Source organism: Heptranchias perlo, chromosome 25, assembly GCF_035084215.1.
Source record: "Heptranchias perlo isolate sHepPer1 chromosome 25, sHepPer1.hap1, whole genome shotgun sequence".
Lineage (NCBI taxonomy): Eukaryota > Metazoa > Chordata > Chondrichthyes > Hexanchiformes > Hexanchidae > Heptranchias > Heptranchias perlo.
Window position 1 is genome coordinate 7,748,651 of NC_090349.1, and position 19,396 is coordinate 7,768,046.

Consider the following 19,396-nt stretch of genomic DNA (forward strand, 5'->3'; position numbering starts at 1 on the left):
ACTGTGATGTGGAGATGCCGGTGATGGACTGGGGTTGACAATTGTAAACAATTTTACAACACCAAGTTATAGTCCAACGATTTCAAATAAAATCGTTGGACTATAACTTGGTGTTGTAAAATTGTTTACAAATATTTCACTGTGACAGACATCACAGACGTGTCCTCACTTAAAGTGGGCTTCCCACTGTGAGTGCTGGACAGCAATCGGGAGCAGATACCCTGTCCAATCGGGAGCGGATACCCTGTCCAATCGGGAGCGGATACCCTGTCCAATCGGGAGCGGATACCCTGTCCAATCGGGAGCGGATACCCTGTCCAATCGGGAGCGGATACCCTGTCCAATCGGGAGCGGATACCCTGTCCAATCGGGAGCGGATACCCTGTCCAATCTGGAGAAGGCATTGTAGCCAACGTTTCACTCCATAAACGAAGGGCACTGAGGCCAACTGTAGCAACCCTACCACTCCCAGCTGAGATAAGCTAATTCATCTTTAGCCATGGATGGAACCTGGAACCTTCCTGATCTATGTGGGTCAGCTCCTCCACGCCTTAACCAGCTAATCCGAGTAAAAAGGAAACTTTTTGTTGAATTTTATTTATACTTTTTCTTGTGGGAACTGAATCAGCTGTGGGAATGAGTACAAATCTTATCAGATCTTCGGAACTTAAAAGCAGGTTAACATCTGCCAATTTTCAGGGACTTCCATTGATTTTCCACCATTAATCTCGAGAGAGAGAGAGCTGAAACACCAGTTGTGTTTCAGGAGGGACCAGCTTGAAAGTGGTCTGAGTTGATGTGAGGAATCCAAGTATTGCTCAATTTTAAAGGGTTTTGATTATAAACAAAAGACAACATGCCTTTTAGCAGCTTGAAGTGACTGTGAAAAGTGGGGAGAATTTAAACTGTATCTGCTCAGTGGTTATGTTTATCTTTCACCCAAAGGGTAATAGAATTGTGCAATAATTTACCAGTGAGAGGGACATGGTATAAATGGGCTCAAGGGACAATCAAGTGCACTTCTAGAAAAAGAAGAGAGTGAGGGATATGAAGGTGGGTGATTGATCAATGAGAAAGGGGCAAGCTTGTTGGACCCACTGTCATCATGTTGTATCATGTGACTACCAAGATGGTAGAAGGCGAACTAGATCGACCTTTTTTCATCTAGCAATTCCTATGTTCCTCTGTCCTTTTCTGGTTGTTTTAGTGCTTGTGGCTGTTTTCACTGGCAGTGGGAATAGGGAGGGCGAGAGAGGAATTTTGGTCCCTGCATCCAGGTGGAAGTTTTTTCTCACTAACATCCAGCTTTGTGGTCACTTGGGATGGTGCCAGAACCTTGTCAGTGCACATAGACCAGTCCTTCGGGGGAAAACTAATTGACCTCACAGATGCAAACCATCCGTGCAAGATGCAGATGGTCAGCGTTTCTGAGGCGCCTGCAGCAGCACTCAAGGCTAACTTGTCCGAGCATTACCTGGAAGTGTTTTCTGATCATGTGCAGAGTTTCGCACCTGCATGGAGTTCCAAGCTCATGAATGCCCCTAGCAACAACAGAGATGGGGAAAGGTAACGGGTAGTGGCTTGGAACAACATTACCTGGAGCGATCCTTCGGTTTCTGTCGTGCATTATAAATAATAAGTACTTCTAATGTTAATGTTGTCAAATATCATTTCCTGGTACTCGTTGATGTATCAATTCGCAAACATGGCTTGGGGAAGATATTTAACTTGTTTCTGGCGATGTTTTTGAAATCATTAAAAATGATAACTGCAGGATCTGGATATTAAGGTAGTGTGCTAAAGATAGGAAAGTTTCATTCCCATTGAATTTTTACAAGTATGCTGTGTACATGTGAATTGAAATGGACAAAAGTGTTGTTCAATCCTAACAGGTTGACTTTAGGCATACTGGGGGAAAAATTCGATAAGGGTCCGTTTTGGGCGGTGTTAGTGCGATGCGCTACCACCCCGCGCCCGACGGACCCTGCGCAGGCAGGACGCAAGTTCGGACCCAAGGGAGCACTGACCTGCAATCAGCGTTCCTTTCCAGGCCTTGCACGTGGAATCGATGCAATTCACATTTTCCACCACCAGAGGGAACTCAATCTGTTAAAGGGAGGATGTTTCTTAGAAATCTCTTAAAGGTAGCTGGTACCTGTTATTTGCTGAAAATAACAGTCTGCTGTCTGCATGGAGTCTGAACAGAGATCAGACATCACACACGTAAAACACAGGTGCAGATCCCATCCCTATGTTTACACACTGATGAGTTATGTTAAAACATTGAATAAAGGTTGCGCACTGCTAAATCCCACATCCTCCGATCTGTACACCAGATCTCACCAATCTGCTGATCTGAGATGGTATCAGGCCTGTGAGAGTGCGTGCACCAAGGTTCTCTGCTGATGCACTAGAGACCTTGAGTGCAAGAGGAGGACAGAAGGAGGGGCATCCTATATCCACAGGGGGGCAAGAGGCCCTCCAGACATATACTAAAAGACAGTGGGAGGCAGCGGGGGATGAAGTCAATGCCAGGCGCACAGCATCGTGAACATGGATGCAGTGCAGGAAGGAGTTCAATGCTTTGACATAAGTGGTCAAGGTGAGTGAGGTCAACTGTCAAGTGGCGTCTCCTACCAACTGCACCACGCACTACACCCCCATCACCCACATACCAATAAACTCTTTCCATCGATACTCAACTCTTCCAATCAGATGCTTCCTCTCACCCTTACACATTACCACTGTTTCAAGCCGCCCACCCACAACTCACAGGCCACACACACTGGCAGCTATTCAACCATGACAAGCACATCACCCAGGCACACGTCCCGCTTTCTTGCAGGAGAAGGTGGCGCATATCAAGAGGCAGCAAGTGGCCATGGCATTTAGCCCCTCGAGCCTGTTCTACCATTCAATGAGATCATGGTGGACCTGTGACCTAACTCCATATACCCGTCTTAGCCCCATATTCCTAAATACCCTTAGTTCACAGAAATCTATCAATTTCAGATTTAACATTCACAAATGAGCTAGCATCATCTGCCATCTGTAGAAGAGCGTTCCAAACGTCTCTCACCCTTTGCATGTAGAAGCATTTCCTAACTTCACTCCTGCACATCCTGGCTCTAAATGTTAGGCTATGTCCCCGCGTCCCAGTATTCAAGTGTAGGAGACCTCCAAAAACAATTACAAATGTCTCGGCAGCCAGAGGCAATAATCCAGCCACTAACCTGTAAATCCTGCATGGTCCCTTTAAATAGTGCTGGTGGGGGGTCCCCCAGGCACTTAAGACACATTTGGATGGTCGGGGTTAAGACTGTGCGTTGAGTTGAGCACAAAGTCCCAAAATGGTGTCTATCACTTTAAATCAGCGTTGCACACTGATTGAAGCCATTTTCTCCCTACTTTACATGATTCCAGCGTTCGTTATCTGCGCCTGTGCAAACCCTTATACCAAGATGGCATCTGGCACACGTCACGCAGGAAACGTGCGTGTGGGTCAAAGACGCCATCCTGGATGTCGGAGAGGCCGTGTAGCGCCGAAACAACGGGCGTTACACGGCCCAATTTAGCGCCCTCTGTTTTTCTTCCGAAATGACCCCTAAAAGCAATCTTGTTCTTACTTTAGGACCAATTTTTATGCGTGGTTGATGGTGCACAGAATTCTACAGCATATACTTTAGGAGAACTGATTTCAGATTACATATGCTGTTATTGTGTCCCACTCTATCGTATCAGCTGTGGCTCAGTGGTAACATTCTTACCTCTGTGTCAGAAGGTTGTGGGTTCAAGTCCTATTCTAGAAACTTGTGCTCGCAATCCAGTGCAATACTGAGGGGCTGCTGCACTATCAGAGGTGTGCCGCCTTTTGGATGAGATGTTAAAACGAAGCCCCGTCTACACTTTCGGATGGATGTAAAAGATCCCACGGTACTATTTGAAGAGGAGCAGGGAAGTTCTCCCAGTATCCTGGCCGATATTTATCCCTCAACCAACATCACCAAAAACAGATAATCTGGTCATTTATTTCATTGCTGTTTGTGGGAGCTTGCTGTGCGCAAATTGGTTGCCGCGTTTCCTACATTACAACAGTGACTACGCTTCAAAAGTATTTCATTGGGATGTTCTGAGGTCATGAAAGGTGCTATATAAATGCAAGCTCTTTCTTTCAATATAGACTTAATCCCCACTAAGGGAATTTCTCCTGCTTCTTTATTTTTAATTGTAATTTTTCTTCCAACTTCATATCTCCCCACAATAACATGGATGCCAACTATCTGCGTTTTGTGTAGACATTCACCATTTCTAGCCCCTGGGCCCAGAAATTGAGCTTATTTTGGGGCATAACCAAATGCATGGTTTTGAAGAATTTTCCTTTGATAGTTAATGGCATCATCATTATATGATGACTTTATGGTTTCAGGTTGCAATATATTATGGGGAATATTTCAGAATAGAACCTGGGCTAAAAATATAATGCAGCGGGTTACGGGTCAAACCAGAGAGCAGTCTGCACAGAATACCATCTTTTGTTTATTCTGGAAATGCAGCAAAATAAGTAAAAATTCTAAATTTCTGGTTGGGGCTGTGGGGTGGGGTGGGGGGTGGTGGTGGGGGTGGGGTGGAGGTGGGTGGGTGGGGGGGGGTGAGTGAACGGGGACATTACCATACACACCCCCACCCCAATATAAATTTTGCACCATAATATCACACTTTCCCCATCAAAAATTTCTAAATCCACCACTACAAAAATTGCACTTTTGCATACTTCAGTTTTTTTCCCCTTTAATACAACTGATGGAATATTAAGTTTAACTGCACCTTATGTCCCAGTTCATGTCCCACTGCACTCCCATTGGAACTATTTCTTTTCACATGTTATCTGTGAGTCTAGTAGGTTTCAGTTTTTGCATAAAAGCAAACTGAATTGCTGAATGTGATCTCAAAACAATAATAAAGTACCTGAAATCCAATGTAATAAAAAGGATTTTAACATATTCAGTCACCATGAAGCAGTGGCCTTAGTCATTGGGTTTATTCAGGGCTGTTTCTCAATTGATTTTTGAGTTTTTGGCTTTTTTGAAGCTGTTTATTTATTTTTTTCTGAGTTTTGTAGGCTGGCATGTGTGAGATAAGGGTTCACTGTATTAAAAGAAGTGCAAAAAAAGTTAAAATGAGATCGAGCTTTATTTTTCCCCATGTGATTTTGCAGTGTTTTTAAACGCAGTGCTTCTCTGTGTCCAGGTGTTTATAGTCTTCATTGTACGGAGTTTCAGCAAAGCACATGGCTGCCTGCCGATCACATTCACAGATATAGGCTTCACAGGGACTGTTGTCAGCTGCAGAGGAAAGAAAGCAACAATTTCTAAACCTCTTTACAACGAGACCGTGTACAAAGGCCAGCTTCGCTTGGCACAAAGTCTGTCTTAGAAGTGAGATACTTACAGCTGCAAGTGATTTTGCTGCCAGAACAGGAGTATTTGTACAGCTTGGTGTAAGGGTTGTCAATGATTGGCCGGCATTCCTCAATCTCGCCAACTCCTGTGAAGCAGTGATCATGGACCTGGCAGCATCTGCAGTAACAAAGGGGAAGAATTTAAGTCACAGAGAGCAGTAGCCTCCTCCGAGTCTGTACGTCAAAGCAGTCATTATGCCAACTCTGGATTCAGATTCTAATCTTCAATCCCAATTTCCAAAGGTTAGGTTTGGGCGCCTGCATGTGTGCGAGTAGCATTGGGGGTGCAAATCATTTTGAGTCAGGTAAATTCAGAAAAGTCCAGAGTACAGTGCATTGGCACGTGATGCCGTACTGTGCCGCATATGTTTGTCCACAATTCTCCGCAGTGGTGGGATTCAGGGAATTGGCCTCAGTACCTGTGAGCGAGGGAAGGCAAAGTGGCCAGAATTCCTACCCCAGGTTACTATCCAGTGATCCCTGGTGAGCAGTGTCTGTGAATGCCTGATGATAAGGGGATTGGGCTTGACTGTGATGCTTCCCATAATTGAATAGCCTGCCAGCACCCACTGTCTATGCTGACCATATGAAGAATGGCCACTTAGGTGGGATATTGGAGGACTGCTGGTGCCCTCTGAACAGGGGCTTCAGGAGAGGATGGAGAAAATTTGGAAAATAAACAAATGGAGAGAGATCAAAATTCAAATACACCCAAACTGGTTGAATTCAGATTCAGAACAACAAGAAGAACAAATTGCATTCATATAGTTCCTTTAATGTAGTAAAACGTCCCAAGGCGCTTCACAGGAGCGATTATCAAACAAAATTTGACACCAAGCCACATGAGGAGATATTAGGACAGGTGACCAAATGCTTGGTCAAAGAGGTAGATTTTAAAGAGCATCTTAAAGGAGGAGAGAGAGGTAGTGAGGCAGAGTAGTTTAGGGAGGGAATTCCAGAGTTTAGGGCCTAGGCAGCTGAAGGCACGGCCGCCAATGGTGGAGCGTTGAAAATCAGGATGAGTCAAAGGCCAGAATTGGATGAGCACAGAGACCTTAGAGGATTGTAGGGCTGGAGGAGGTTACAGAGATAGGGAGGGGTGAGGCCTTGGAGGAATTTGAAAACAAGGATGAGAATTTTAAAATTGAGACAATGGCGGACCGGGAGCTAATGTAGGTCAGCGAGCACAGGAATGATGGATAAACGGGACTTGGAGCAAGTTGGGATATGGGCTGCAGAGTTTTGGATGAGCTCAAGTTTATGGAGGGAGGAAGATGGGAGGCTGGTCAGGAGAGCATTGGAATAGTCGAGTCTAGAGGTAACAATGGCATAGATGAGGGTTTCAACAGCAGATGAGCTGAGGCAGGGGCGGAGAGGGGCAATGTTATGGAGATGGAAGTAGGCGGTCTTGGTGATGGAGCGGATATGAGGTCGGAGGCCCATCTCAGGGTCAAATAGATTGCCATGGTTGCAAAAGATCTGGTTCAGCCTCAAAGACCCTAAGTGGGTACATCCCAGCTGTGACTTACAAAGGCCAGAACTGGCATCAGAGCTGGTAAAGAAAGACAACAAAGCACCTGATCATGAATCATACCAAAGGGCTTTGCATACAATGATTTGCAGCACGTCAGTTACGTGGGTAATCGAACACAGTATTTCACACAGTAAGATTCCACAAACAGCAATGAGATGAATCTGTTTTTGTGGTGGCTGAGCACTAGGAGAATGCTCTTCTTCAAATGTGTTTTCAACACGACGGGGCCTTGATTTAACGTCTCATTCGAAGGATAGCACCTCTGACAGTGCAGCACTCCCTCAATACTGCACTGAAGGACCGACCTAGGTTACATGCTTAAGTCCTGGAATGGGGCTTGAACCCACAACCTTCTGATCCTATAAAGCTAGAACCCTCCCTTTTAACCTTTCCAATAACAACAGTAACTGCAATTACATAGAATTACGTAGAATCTACAGCACAGAAACAGGCCATTCGGCCGATTAGGTCTATGCCGGTGTTTATGCTCCACACGAGCCTCCTCCCTCCCTACTTCATCTCACCCTGTCAGCATATCCTTCTATTCCTTTCTCCCTCATGTGTTTATCCAGCTTCCTGTATGCTAGTCACTTCAACTACTCCTCATGGTAGCAAGCTCCACATTCTAACCACTCTCTGAATAAAGATGTTTCCCCTGAATTCCTGATTGGATTTATTAGTGACTATCTTATATTTATGGCCCCTAGTTCTGGTCTCCCCCGCAGGTGGAACAGCACTGTGGGAGAATCTTCACCACATGGATTGCAGCTGTTCAAGAAGAAGGCCCACCACCACCTTCTCAAGGGCAACTAGAGGTGGGCAATAAATGCCAGCCTTGCCAGTGACACCCATATCTCAAGAATGAATTAAAAAAAGGCTTAAGTGCTTCTCCAGCTTTTCTTAAAGTGTTGACTGGCACAAGGTTAGACAGTTTGATCTAGTGTCTGGTTCCACTTTGTTCTTTTTTGATAGTCAGCCTCATTTATTGTAGATGGTGCTCCTTTGCGCACCATCTCATTCTCCAGTGATATTTATCTCCATCCCCCATCCCCAGTAAACAGAAGGAGCTCATGTTACCCATCCAACTCATCGACTGGAGTTCCAGACCCTCCAAATCCACAGTAACACCCGTAATCGGCGTAGTCAAAGAGAGGGCGGCTGCTGGGAAGGGCACATCTGATCATGTCGCGGAACTGCCAGATGGCATTGGGCCGAAAGCTTTCTCCGAGAGCACCTGAAACACAGAAAAGGACAAACCAACCTAAATGTCCTCCACAGTGAGACTTGGGACTTTGAACATGCAGAAAAAAGACCTGCATTTATGAAGCACCTTTCACAACGTCAGGACGTCCCACAGCACTTCACAGCTAATAAAGTACTCTTGAAGTGTGGTAACTGTTGTAATGTAGGGAAATGTGGCAGCCAATTTGAGGATGTCAAGGTCCCACAAATGGCAAATGGAATAATGACCAGATACTCTATTTTAGGGATGTTGGTTGAGGGATAAATATTGGCCAGGATACTGGGAAGAACTCCCCTGCTCTTCTTTGAATAATGCCATGGGATCTTTTACGTCCACCTGAGAGGGCAGATAGGGCCCTTGGTTTAACATCTCATCCAAAAGATGCCACCTCTGACAATGCAGAACTCCCACAGTACTGCACTGAAGTGTCAGCCTAGATTATGTGCTCAAGTCTCTGGAATGGGACTTGAACCCATGATCTTCTAACTCAGAGGTGAGAGTGCTACCACTGAGCCAAGGCTGACAATCAAATGCCACAAATAATATTCCATCACTTTCTAATTAGGATATAAAAGAATGTCCTTTTGAACTCCTCTAACACTTCAGTGGGTCAGCACACTGTGTTCTGCGGTACAGAACCATACTGACCAGGATGGTCCTGGGTTTGACCCCTGGTTTGTACTGAGTTAGCTGGTCTCAGCCAGTGCAGCAGTGGTAATGCTACAGACGACCTCAGTGCTCCTGGGCTTGGCAGGGTGAAATTAATCAGCTGGAGCTCCCCGGTGACCCTTGCTGGAAAGTGCAAGTGTGTGTTTATCGGCAGCAGAACGGGTATCAGGCATGGCCGCAAGGCCCCATGGAGATTTAGTCAGCCGATAATCACTGCCTCGGCTCAAACATAAATACACCAAACGGTGGTCAGCAGCTGTGGAACTATACCCAAGCATTAGTCAATGCTTTCAGGATAGGAGCAGAGAAAATGGGGAGTTTAATTCCAAAACCAATATAAAAAGCTACCTATTCCCATTGGTTATCTGAATTTATCTGCCTGGTTCCATTCCTATCTATCCATTAGTCGTAGCCAGAGAATCTTCTGCAATGGCTTTTCTTCCCGTTCCGTTACCTTTGGAGTCCGCCAAGGATCTATCCTTGGCCCCATCCTATATCTCATCAATGTGCTGCCCCTTGGCAAATCATCTGAAAACACATCAGGTTCCACATGTATGCTGACGACACCCAGCTCTACCTCGCCACCACCTCTCTCAACCGTTTCACTGCCTCTAATTTGTCATGCTGCTTGTCCGACATCCAGTATTGGATGAGCAGAAATTTACTCCAATCAAATATTGGGAAGACCAAAGCCATTGTCTTCAGTCCCCGCCACAAATTCCCTTCCCTATCAGTTGACTCCATCCCCCTCCATGGCCAGTGACTGAGGCTGAACCAGACTGTTCGTATCCTTGGCATCCAATATGACACTGAGCTGAGCTTCCGTCCTTTTAATCGCTCCACCATTGGCGGCTATGCCTTCAGCTCTGGAATTCCCTCCCTTAACCTCTCTACCTCTCTTTCCTCCTTTAACTCACTCCTTATAATCTACCAGTGGTCACCTGTCCTAATATCTCTTTATGAAGCGCATTGGGATCTTTTACTATGTTAAAGGCGTTATATAAATGCAAGTTGTTGTTGTATTTAACAACATTTTAAAAAACCTTCAGACAGACGTTATTCCGCATTAATATATAAAAGCTAAAATTCTGAACCTAACAGTTTCTCTGCATTTGTCCATTATCTACATTTCTTACCAGCAAACAGGAAGGCGATGAGCAGGCACTGCATGTTTCCCCTCTTGTTTCCCCTCTTGTAATAGCAATTGAATTGTAGACTCAAAGAGTTGAAAGTGAGCAGCCCAGGGATTGGCTGTGCACTTTATATCTAAACATTGACCTTCAGGCCTCGGAGGACCCTGTGTAATCAAAGCACAAGCTGACTGGACAGGTGGACCCCTTCACAGTCAGTGAGATAATCAAATCCCTGTTGACAGCTTCAATCAAGGGTTCTGTTTGTACGACGGCAAATAGCTCGATTGATGCTAAATACAGAAGCCAATAGCTGCTATCGGACTCTAGATTCTCATCCAGTTTGGGGACCATGGGCTTGATTTTCAAGCTGACATGTGGGTGCATTGGAGGAGGGAGGACTCCAAAAATCGGGGAAATCCCGAGCGGGTTTGGAACCTGGCTCCAACCCACCAACTTCCGGGTTCCCCACAGAAACGTCAGTGGGCGCGCATGCCTCACGAATGCGGAAGTCCCACTGGCAATTAAAGCTGGCGGGATGATAGTTAACACAGTTATTTAGATAGTTTAAGTATTTGAAGTAGTTAATTTCATAGTGATTGAGGCATGGTGCTGTGGGAAACACTCCATGTTTTAGAAGACATGTTTCAGCCAGCTGCCAGTTGGACATTGAAATGCTTGTTTGACAGATGGAGATCATAGAATCATAGAATCATAGAAGTTACAACATGGAAACAGGCCCTTCGGCCCAACATGTCCATGTCGCCCAGTTTATACCACTAAGCTAGTCCCAATTGCCTGCACTTGGCCCATATCCCTCTATACCCATCTTACCCATGTAACTGTCCAAATGCTTTTTAAAAGACAAAATTGTACCCGCCTCTACTACTGCCTCTGGCAGCTCGTTCCAGACACTCACCACCCTTTGAGTGAAAAAATTGCCCCTCTGGACCCTTTTGTATCTCTCCCCTCTCACCTTAAATCTATGTCCCCTCGTTATAGACTCCCCTACCTTTGGGAAAAGATTTTGACTATCTACCTTATCTATGCCCCTCATTATTTTATAGACTTCTATAAGATCACCCCTTAACCTCCTACTCTCCAGGGGAAAAAGTCCCAGTCTGTCTAACCTCTCCCTATAAGTCAAACCATCAAGTCCCGGTAGCATCCTAGTAAATCTTTTCTGCACTCTTTCTAGTTTAATAATATCCTTTCTAAAATAGGGTGACCAGAACTGTACACAGTACTCCAAGTGTGGCCTCACCAATGCCCTGTACAACTTCAACAAGACATCCCAACTCCTGCATTCAATGTTCTGACCAATGAAACCAAGCATGCCGAATGCCTTCTTCACCATCCTATCCACCTGTGACTCCACTTTCAAGGAGCTATGAACCTGTACTCCCAGATCTCTTTGTTCTATAACTCTCCCCAATGCCCTACCATTAACGGAGTAGGTCCTGGCCCGATTCGATCTACCAAAATGCATCACCTCACATTTATCTAAATTAAACTCCATCTGCCATTCATCGGCCCACTGGCCCAATTTATCAAGATCCCGTTGCAATCCTAGATAACCTTCTTCTCTGTCCACAATGCCACCAATCTTGGTGTCATCTGCAAACTTACTAACCATGCCTCCTAAATTCTCATCCAAATCATTAATATAAATAACAAATAACAGCGGACCCAGCACTGATCCCTGAGGCACACCGCTGGACACAGGCCTCCAGTTTGAAAAACAACCCTCTACAACCACCCTCTGTCTTCTGTCGTCAAGCCAATTTTGTATCCAATTGGCTACCTCACCTTGGATCCCATGAGATTTAACCTTATGTAACAACCTACCATGCGGTACCTTGTCAAAGGCTTTGCTGAAGTCCATGTAGACCACGTCTACTGCACAGCCCTCATCTATCTTCTTGGTTACCCCTTCAAAAAACTCAATCAAATTCGTGAGACATGATTTTCCTCTCACAAAACCATGCTGACTGTTCCTAATTAGTCCCTGCCTCTCCAAATGCCTGTAGATCCTGTCCCTCAGAATACCCTCTAACAACTTACCCACTACAGATGTCAGGCTCACCGGTCTGTAGTTCCCAGGCTTTTCCCTGCCGCCCTTCTTAAACAAAGGCACAACATTTGCTACCCTCCAATCTTCAGGCACCTCACCTGTAGTGGTGGATGATTCAAATATCTCTGCTAGGGGACCCGCAATTTCCTCCCTTACCTCCCATAACGTCCTGGGATACATTTCATCAGGTCCCGGAGATTTATCTACCTTGATGCGCGTTAAGACTTCCAGCACCTCCCTCTCTGTAATATGTACACTCCTCAAGACATCACTATTTATTTCCCCAAGTTCCCTAACATCCATGCCTTTCTCAACCATAAATACCGATGTGAAATATTCATTCAGGATCTCACCCATCTCTTGTGGTTCCGCACATAGATGACCTTGTTGATCCTTAAGAGGCCCTATTCTCTCCCTAGTTACTCTTTTGCCCAAAAGGTGAGTTATTGCAGCAGGGCACTCTAGTCTTTCAGACAAACTTTTGGCTGTGAGATCTTTGTGTTTAGACTGAAAATTCTTAGTTTCCACTCAGAATTGTTCTGTTGACACATATTTACCAACTTTTCGGACCCCCTCAAACTGACATCAGGATGGGGGGCCCCATGGCTGCATTCACCACTACATCCAAAGACAAGCAACATCACCAGTCTCGCCAGGCACGGCGTGCACTTCCGTCATTTGCAGCTCTACAACCCAGTGCTGCGCCACAGGCACCTGCACAAGAGCACAGAGGGCAACAACAGAGAGAGCGACTTCGCAGGAGGCACTACCCTCGTCACAGGGTCTACAGACCAAGCCTGAGCTTCCTGGACCTCTCTGAGGAGCAGTGCCTACGGAGGCTGAGAGTGAGTCACCAGGTGATCGCAGACATCTGCAGCCTCCTTCATGCTGAGCTGCTCCCGGCTGGGCCGAGCGGCATTTCATTACCCATCGTTGTCAAAGTCACCACTGCCTTCAACTTCTTCACCTCCAGATCATTCCAGGATGCCACCGGGGACATTGCTGGGGTCTTTCAGTCTGCACACAAGTACATAAGGCAGGTCACCAATGGTTTGTTCCGCAGGGCTTCGCAATATGTTAACTTGCCCACGGACGACCTCAGCCAGACGGAGAGGGCAGTGGGATTCCACTCTGTGGCTGGCTTCCCATGGGTGCATGTTGCAATCAATTGCACACATATAACAAAAGAACACCTCCACATGAGCCAGGACTGTTCATCAACAGAAAGGGCTATCACTCCATCAACACTCAGCTCATTTGTGACCACCGCAAAAGATTCCTTCACGTGTGCGCCAGATTCCCTGGCAGCTGCCAAGATTCCTTCATTCTGAGGGAATTCAACATCCCGGGTCTCTTCCACGCACCGAACACCCTTAAGGGCTGGCTCCTTTGGGACAAGGGATACCCCCTGCACATGTGGCTCATGACACCTCGGAGGTACCCCATCACCGAGTAACAGCGTCGATACAATGACAGCCACATCGCTACCAGGTCTACAATTGAGCATGCTATAGGGCTGCTCAAGATGCGATTTAGGTGCCTTTATCATTCTGGGGGAGCGCTTCAATACGCACCAGATGGGACGCATTATAGTGGTGTGATGTGTCCTGCACAACATGGCACAACAGAGAGGGGTGCCGCTTGAGGAGGCCCCATCCACATCTGTCATCCACATTGAGGAGGGGGAGGAGGAGGAGTACGAACCCATGGCCAGAACAGTGGCTTACGTAGCTGCTCGTGAGGCCAAGGAGTCACTGATATGTGAACGGATCTCCTAACATCAGAAAGTGTGAAGAGTCCAGTCCTCAGACCACCTGAAAAGAGCAGACCAACACCAGCCGCTCCACGCCTCCCCCACCCACCCTGCACAGCAGTCCTGCAACTACACATACACCCACTGTAAGGTGACCCAATGGGTGGCATCAAGTGTCGCCATTCATGGTGAAGCTCATGAAAGGGCCCTATCACAAAAGCCAGTCAAGAATGGGCAAGACGTGGCAGTAGTGGTGAGAATGATCACATTTAATGTGAATATAACAAAAACCAAATATAAATGGAAAACATGACAGTCTGTCAGACACCCTTGTGCAGACTCTTCGTGCTCACAAATCCTTAGCCTTCCTCTTCCTACCGATTCCATGTGGTGCATCCCCTGTGGCTGCAGCAGAGGTTGCTCATGTTCATGCCCTGACCGATTAGATGCTTTGGGCCTATGCGCTCAGGGGTTTGAAGCCGGTAAGGGCCCCTCCAAAGACTGTTCCACCTGCACCTGGGCAGAGGTAGACTCAGCCACCTGGAGAAGAGGCAGCATTGCGGATACTGGTTGACAGGGGAGCAACGGGTGAGACGTGGGAGCACTTTGAGTGGCGTCCCCACTTCCATGTCCCCTTTTGCCATCATCCCTCTTCTGGGCCGAGCCCACATCACTCCTACCACCATGCTGGAGAACAGTTTGGAGGACATGTGTGATGCCTTGGAAGGCCACTTCTAAAGTACCTGTCAGCCTGTTTAAGGCGGCAGAATGTTGTTCACCCTGAGTTCAAATGACTGTTGTCAGGGCCTGAATGGACTCAATTGTGAGTCGTGCTTGAAGCTCAACGGAGGCTGCCATTCTCTCCATTGCAGACATTCCCGCACTTACCTGTGCCGCCATTCCACTAATGCAAGAGTTGGACTCCTCTATCCTCTGCACTATTATGGAGAGTGCGCATGGCACCTGTTCCAGCACCTCGCAAATGTGCTGCTGACCCTCGATCATTCTCCTTTTAAAGGATGGCTCCCGGGGTTCAGCATCTGAGCAGAGCCTGGAGAGGAGTGCGCCCACCGATGCGGACTCTCCGCAGCTGCCCCTGCCACCAATGTCTGTTTGTGCTCACTTGTGTGTGGTGACTCACCAGGTGCCAACTCAACTAACTGAGGACTAGGACCCACCGAGGTGTGAGTATCAGCGCTGGTGGATGGCTCGCTCTGATGTGACGGTCCACCCTCAGAGGCCAGGAGCTCCTCTGGGGAATCGCCCTCTGCCGTCATCGTGGTCATTGAAGGGCCTATAAGAGAACTGAAGGCAATATTAAGTATCATCACAGATGTGTCATGTTACGATGAGCATACTGAGGTGTTCAACGTGGCAAACATTGTTAAGATCAATTCATTTTGTGTGTGATGAATGTTAAAGTTGTCTCACCAGACGTTTGCGGGGTGCCAGTTTCGGCGTCCTCGACGGACAGGCACTCGAAGGTGTGGCTGATCTGCAGGGCCTCCTCCTCCTCGTCTGTGAGGACCAGTATTTGTTGTTGTCATTAAATCTTGGAGCAACCTTGCTCTTGTGCTGCTCCAATGTGTCTTTTTAGTCTATGCTTCAGCAAAAGCCTTTGGAGCAATGGCCCTTTAAATAGAGTTGCTCCAGCTGACAGCCTGTCATGCGAGTGCGCAGTCCACCTGCTGCGCAGCTTTTGGACGGCAGACCTGGAAGCCACGTTAAGGCCCACCAATTAACTCACGATTGCGTGGGAAATGGTAAGATTTTATTAGTTGGGTTACCCGCACGCCCATCGAGCTGCTATCCCGCTGCCATTTGAAAATCGAGCCCCATGCCTCCATCTGTGTCAGAGTGGGAACCCCCCTTGGGCTTTTCACCGGAACAGCCCTGAATTGTGAATTCTGCCTTCTCTCCCCTATACAAAGCACAAAATCCATTCCCAGGGTGGGTTTCATCTCACTCTGGTAACTGTTTCAGCTCAGAGCAAAGCTGCATCTCTTCTCATACAGGAAAGAACCTTTATCTCTGTAACTGAGCGATTTGGCTCGAAGATAATGGGCTTCAAAGAGTCTCTAGCACCCCTTGTACCACAGGAAGCATATTCTGGTTTCTACGGGACAGAAATTACGATTGGTGCTCCTTTCACACATAACGTGCTCTTACCAAATTCAGATGCAGTTAACGCCGACGATGAAATGGTGCAGTGAGGAGTTTGGCACGAGTTTCATTAAGTGTTTATACATGAATGGTGTCGATTGTGATATCCACCCTTGTAACGTGGTTAAACAAGAATCCCACAGTTTTATCTTGATCCATGCAGATGCAGGGGGAAGGTAGCTAACCCCTGTGCCAGCCCAATCTCATTTGGAGGAATTCCCTTTCACATGCCTAGTTAAGGGGGTTTCTGTTGTCAATGTGAATTTTTCTTTCGTGCATTTTACAAAGTAACTCTTCCCTCCATTTTATTGGTGAATTTTTGCAATGCTGCAGAATTGAACACTTTCCTATTTCAGGTACCCAGTATCAAGTCAAGTCCCGGGTTAGGTACAGCAACAGCCAGTTGAAGAGTGTAGCTCCCTGAACTCTATCCCAACAAAGTGGTTTTAGCTTAATCTCAGAAGAGCTCCCTGACTGCACGGTGTAATTTCTGTTTCCCACACCCAGCCAACCCCATGGGCTCTCTGTGAGTGAGGTTTCCAATGAGTGCTGAATTAGGGGCTGTATTCTCTGCTGGCCCCATGCCCACTAGAAACTGGATTGAGATTGTCAGAGAGAGAGGGTACTTTCATCCCATAATCTGGGCAGAATTTTAGCCCAGGCCCCAGAGGTTAAAGAGCAACGTACTAATCCACTGGACCACTGGACCACACAATCTACCAGGTGAATGGCTCAGACCCCATGCCTACTCCTTCAAATGGCCAGTGTAACTCAAACCAGCAAAACTACAGCCAGTATAACTTTGATCAGTATAATTGCAACTAGTATAACTTCAACCAGCATAATCTCAACCAATATAACTTCAACCAGTATAACCTTAACCAGCATAACTGCAATCAGTAAAAGAAGAACTTGTATTTAGATAGCGCCTTTCATGTCCTCAAGATATCCCAAAGTGCTCAGTCAATGAAGTACATTTGACGTGTAGTCATGGTATTACCTCAATCATTATGACTTTGACCAATATATTTTCAACCAGCATAACTGCAACCAGTATTGCTTTGACCAGTATCACTGCAATCCTGTCACCCTGGGCTACTTTAACAGACTAGGGGCAGGTTATTTCTCCATCCGCTTGGACTATGAATGACACGTGTTGCTGAGATACCCAGAAAAGGGAGAAGGCAAGGCCAAAAGCACCAAAAAGGTTCACAAATCCGCAGGAAATATAAGCTTTCCAAGGGCTATGTTCCCTAATTTCCCTGTCACCGCACTGATATCCGAAGAAACAAATCTTCATTTAGGACTGGTTCTACTTGCCGTGACTTTGAGTCCCAGTGTTGTCTGATGTTGCTTATAGCCAACGCTATACACCAGATACATCGACGACATTTTCTTCCTATGGACCCACGGCGAAGAATCACTGAAGAGACTACACGATAACATCAACAAGTTCCATCCCACCATCAAACTCACCATGGACTACTCCTCAGAATCGGTTTCTTTCTTGGACACACAAATCTCCATCAAAGACGGGCACCTCAGCACCTCACTCTACCGCAAGCCCACGGACAACCTCACGATGCTCCACTTTTCCAGCTTCCACCCCAACCACGTCAAAGAGGCCATCCCCTATGGACAGGCCCTGCGAATACACAGGATCTGCTCAGACGAGGAGGAACGCGATGGACACCTACAGACGCTGAAAGACGCCCTCGTAAGAACGGGATATGACGCTCGACTCGTCGATCGACAGTTCCGACGGGCCACAGCGAAGAATCGCATAGACCTCCTCAGGAGACTAACACGGGACGCAACCAACAGAGTACCCTTCGTCGTCCAGTACTTCCCTAGAGCGGAGAAACTACACCATGTTCTCCGCAGCCTTCAACATGTCATCGATGACGACGAACACCTCGCTAAGGCCATCCCCACGCCTCCACTGCTCGCCTTTAAACAGCCACCCAACCTCAAACAAACCATCGTTCGCAGCAAGTTACCCAGTTTTCAGGAGAACAGCGTCCACGACACCACACAACCCTGCCACGGCAACCTCTGCAAGACATGCCAGATCATCGACACGGATACCACCATCACACGAGAGGACACCACCCACCAGGTACATGGTTCATACTCCTGTGACTCGGCCAACGTTGTTTACCTCATACGTTGCAGGAAAGGATGCCCCGGAGCATGGTACATTGGCGAGACCATGCAGACGCTGCGACAACGGATGAACGGACACCGCGCAACAATCGCCAAACAGGAGGGTTCCCTCCCAGTCGGGGAACACTTTAGCAGTCAAGGACATTCAGCCACCGATCTTCAGGTAAGCGTTCTCCAAGGCGGCCTTCGAGACACACGACAACGCAAAATCGTCGAGCAGAAGTTGATAGCCAAGTTCCGCACCCATGAGGACGGCCTCAACCGGGATCTTGGGTTCATGTCACGCTACACGTAACCCCACCAGCAAAAAGGGGGAAAAAAATTATATGTTTTTTAAAATTCTCTCTCTCTCTCTCTGCCATTTTGAGTTTCTTTCTGCCTGCCTGTGTAATAGACACAATGTATATCTAGTGTACTGGGACGTGCTGTTCTCCGTGACTGGCCTGTTTGAATAACAACGACACCATTTGATTGGTGTGATGCTGTCCCAACATAGTATAAGATATGCGATTTGAGAACCTTTTCATTCATTCATCTGACGAAGGAGATAATCTCCGAAATCTTGTGATTTTAAAATAAATTTGTTGGACTATAACCTGGTGTTGTAAGATTCCTTACATGATGTTGCTTAGACCAGTGTTGGCCAATTCTCAGCTAGACTGGCTGTTCCAGATGGCAAGGTATTTACCATCCTAGTAAGCTGGAGCTAAAAGAGGGTATTCAGAGCTCACCCTGGTACACGAAACAATGAACCAAGTCTTTTTCCATAGAAACAGGCCATTCGGCCTAACTGGTCTACGCCGTTGTTAAAATTCCACACGAGCCTCTAATTACCTCTTCCCACTCTGCCCCTGTTTTCCTCTATTCCTTTCTCCTTCATGATGTGGAGATGCCGGTGATGGACTGGGGTTGACAATTGTAAACAATTTTACAACACCAAGTTATAGTCCAGCAATTTTATTTTAAATTCACAAGCTTTCGGAGGCTTCCTCCTTCGTCAGGTGAACGATGTGAAAATTTCACATCGTTCACCTGACGAAGGAGGAAGCCTCTCCGAAAGCTTGTGAATTTAAAATAAAATTGCTGGACTATAACTTGGTGTTGTAAAATTGTTTACAATTTCTCCTTCATGTAAGAGTCCTGATTGTAAATGCAGAGAGGATGCAGGAAGGAAGACTGTGCAGGACCCATGTGTGTAGTTTGGAA

General features: G+C 46.7%; 1 protein-coding gene across 1 annotated transcript in view; it reads right to left on the reverse strand.

Annotated features, from left to right (window-relative positions):
- Positions 1-8,191, reverse strand: part of LOC137342336 (phospholipase A2, minor isoenzyme-like) — a 40,318-nt gene extending 32,127 nt beyond the window's left edge. The window contains exons 1-2 of the mRNA XM_068006274.1: positions 8,070-8,191; positions 5,449-5,576 (exon numbers count right to left, since the gene is read on the reverse strand). Coding sequence (XP_067862375.1) covers positions 5,449-5,576; positions 8,070-8,176 — 235 coding nt within the window. The 5' untranslated portion in view covers positions 8,177-8,191. The remainder of the gene's footprint in view (positions 1-5,448; positions 5,577-8,069) is intronic.
- Between the last annotated feature and the right edge of the window lie 11,205 nt (positions 8,192-19,396).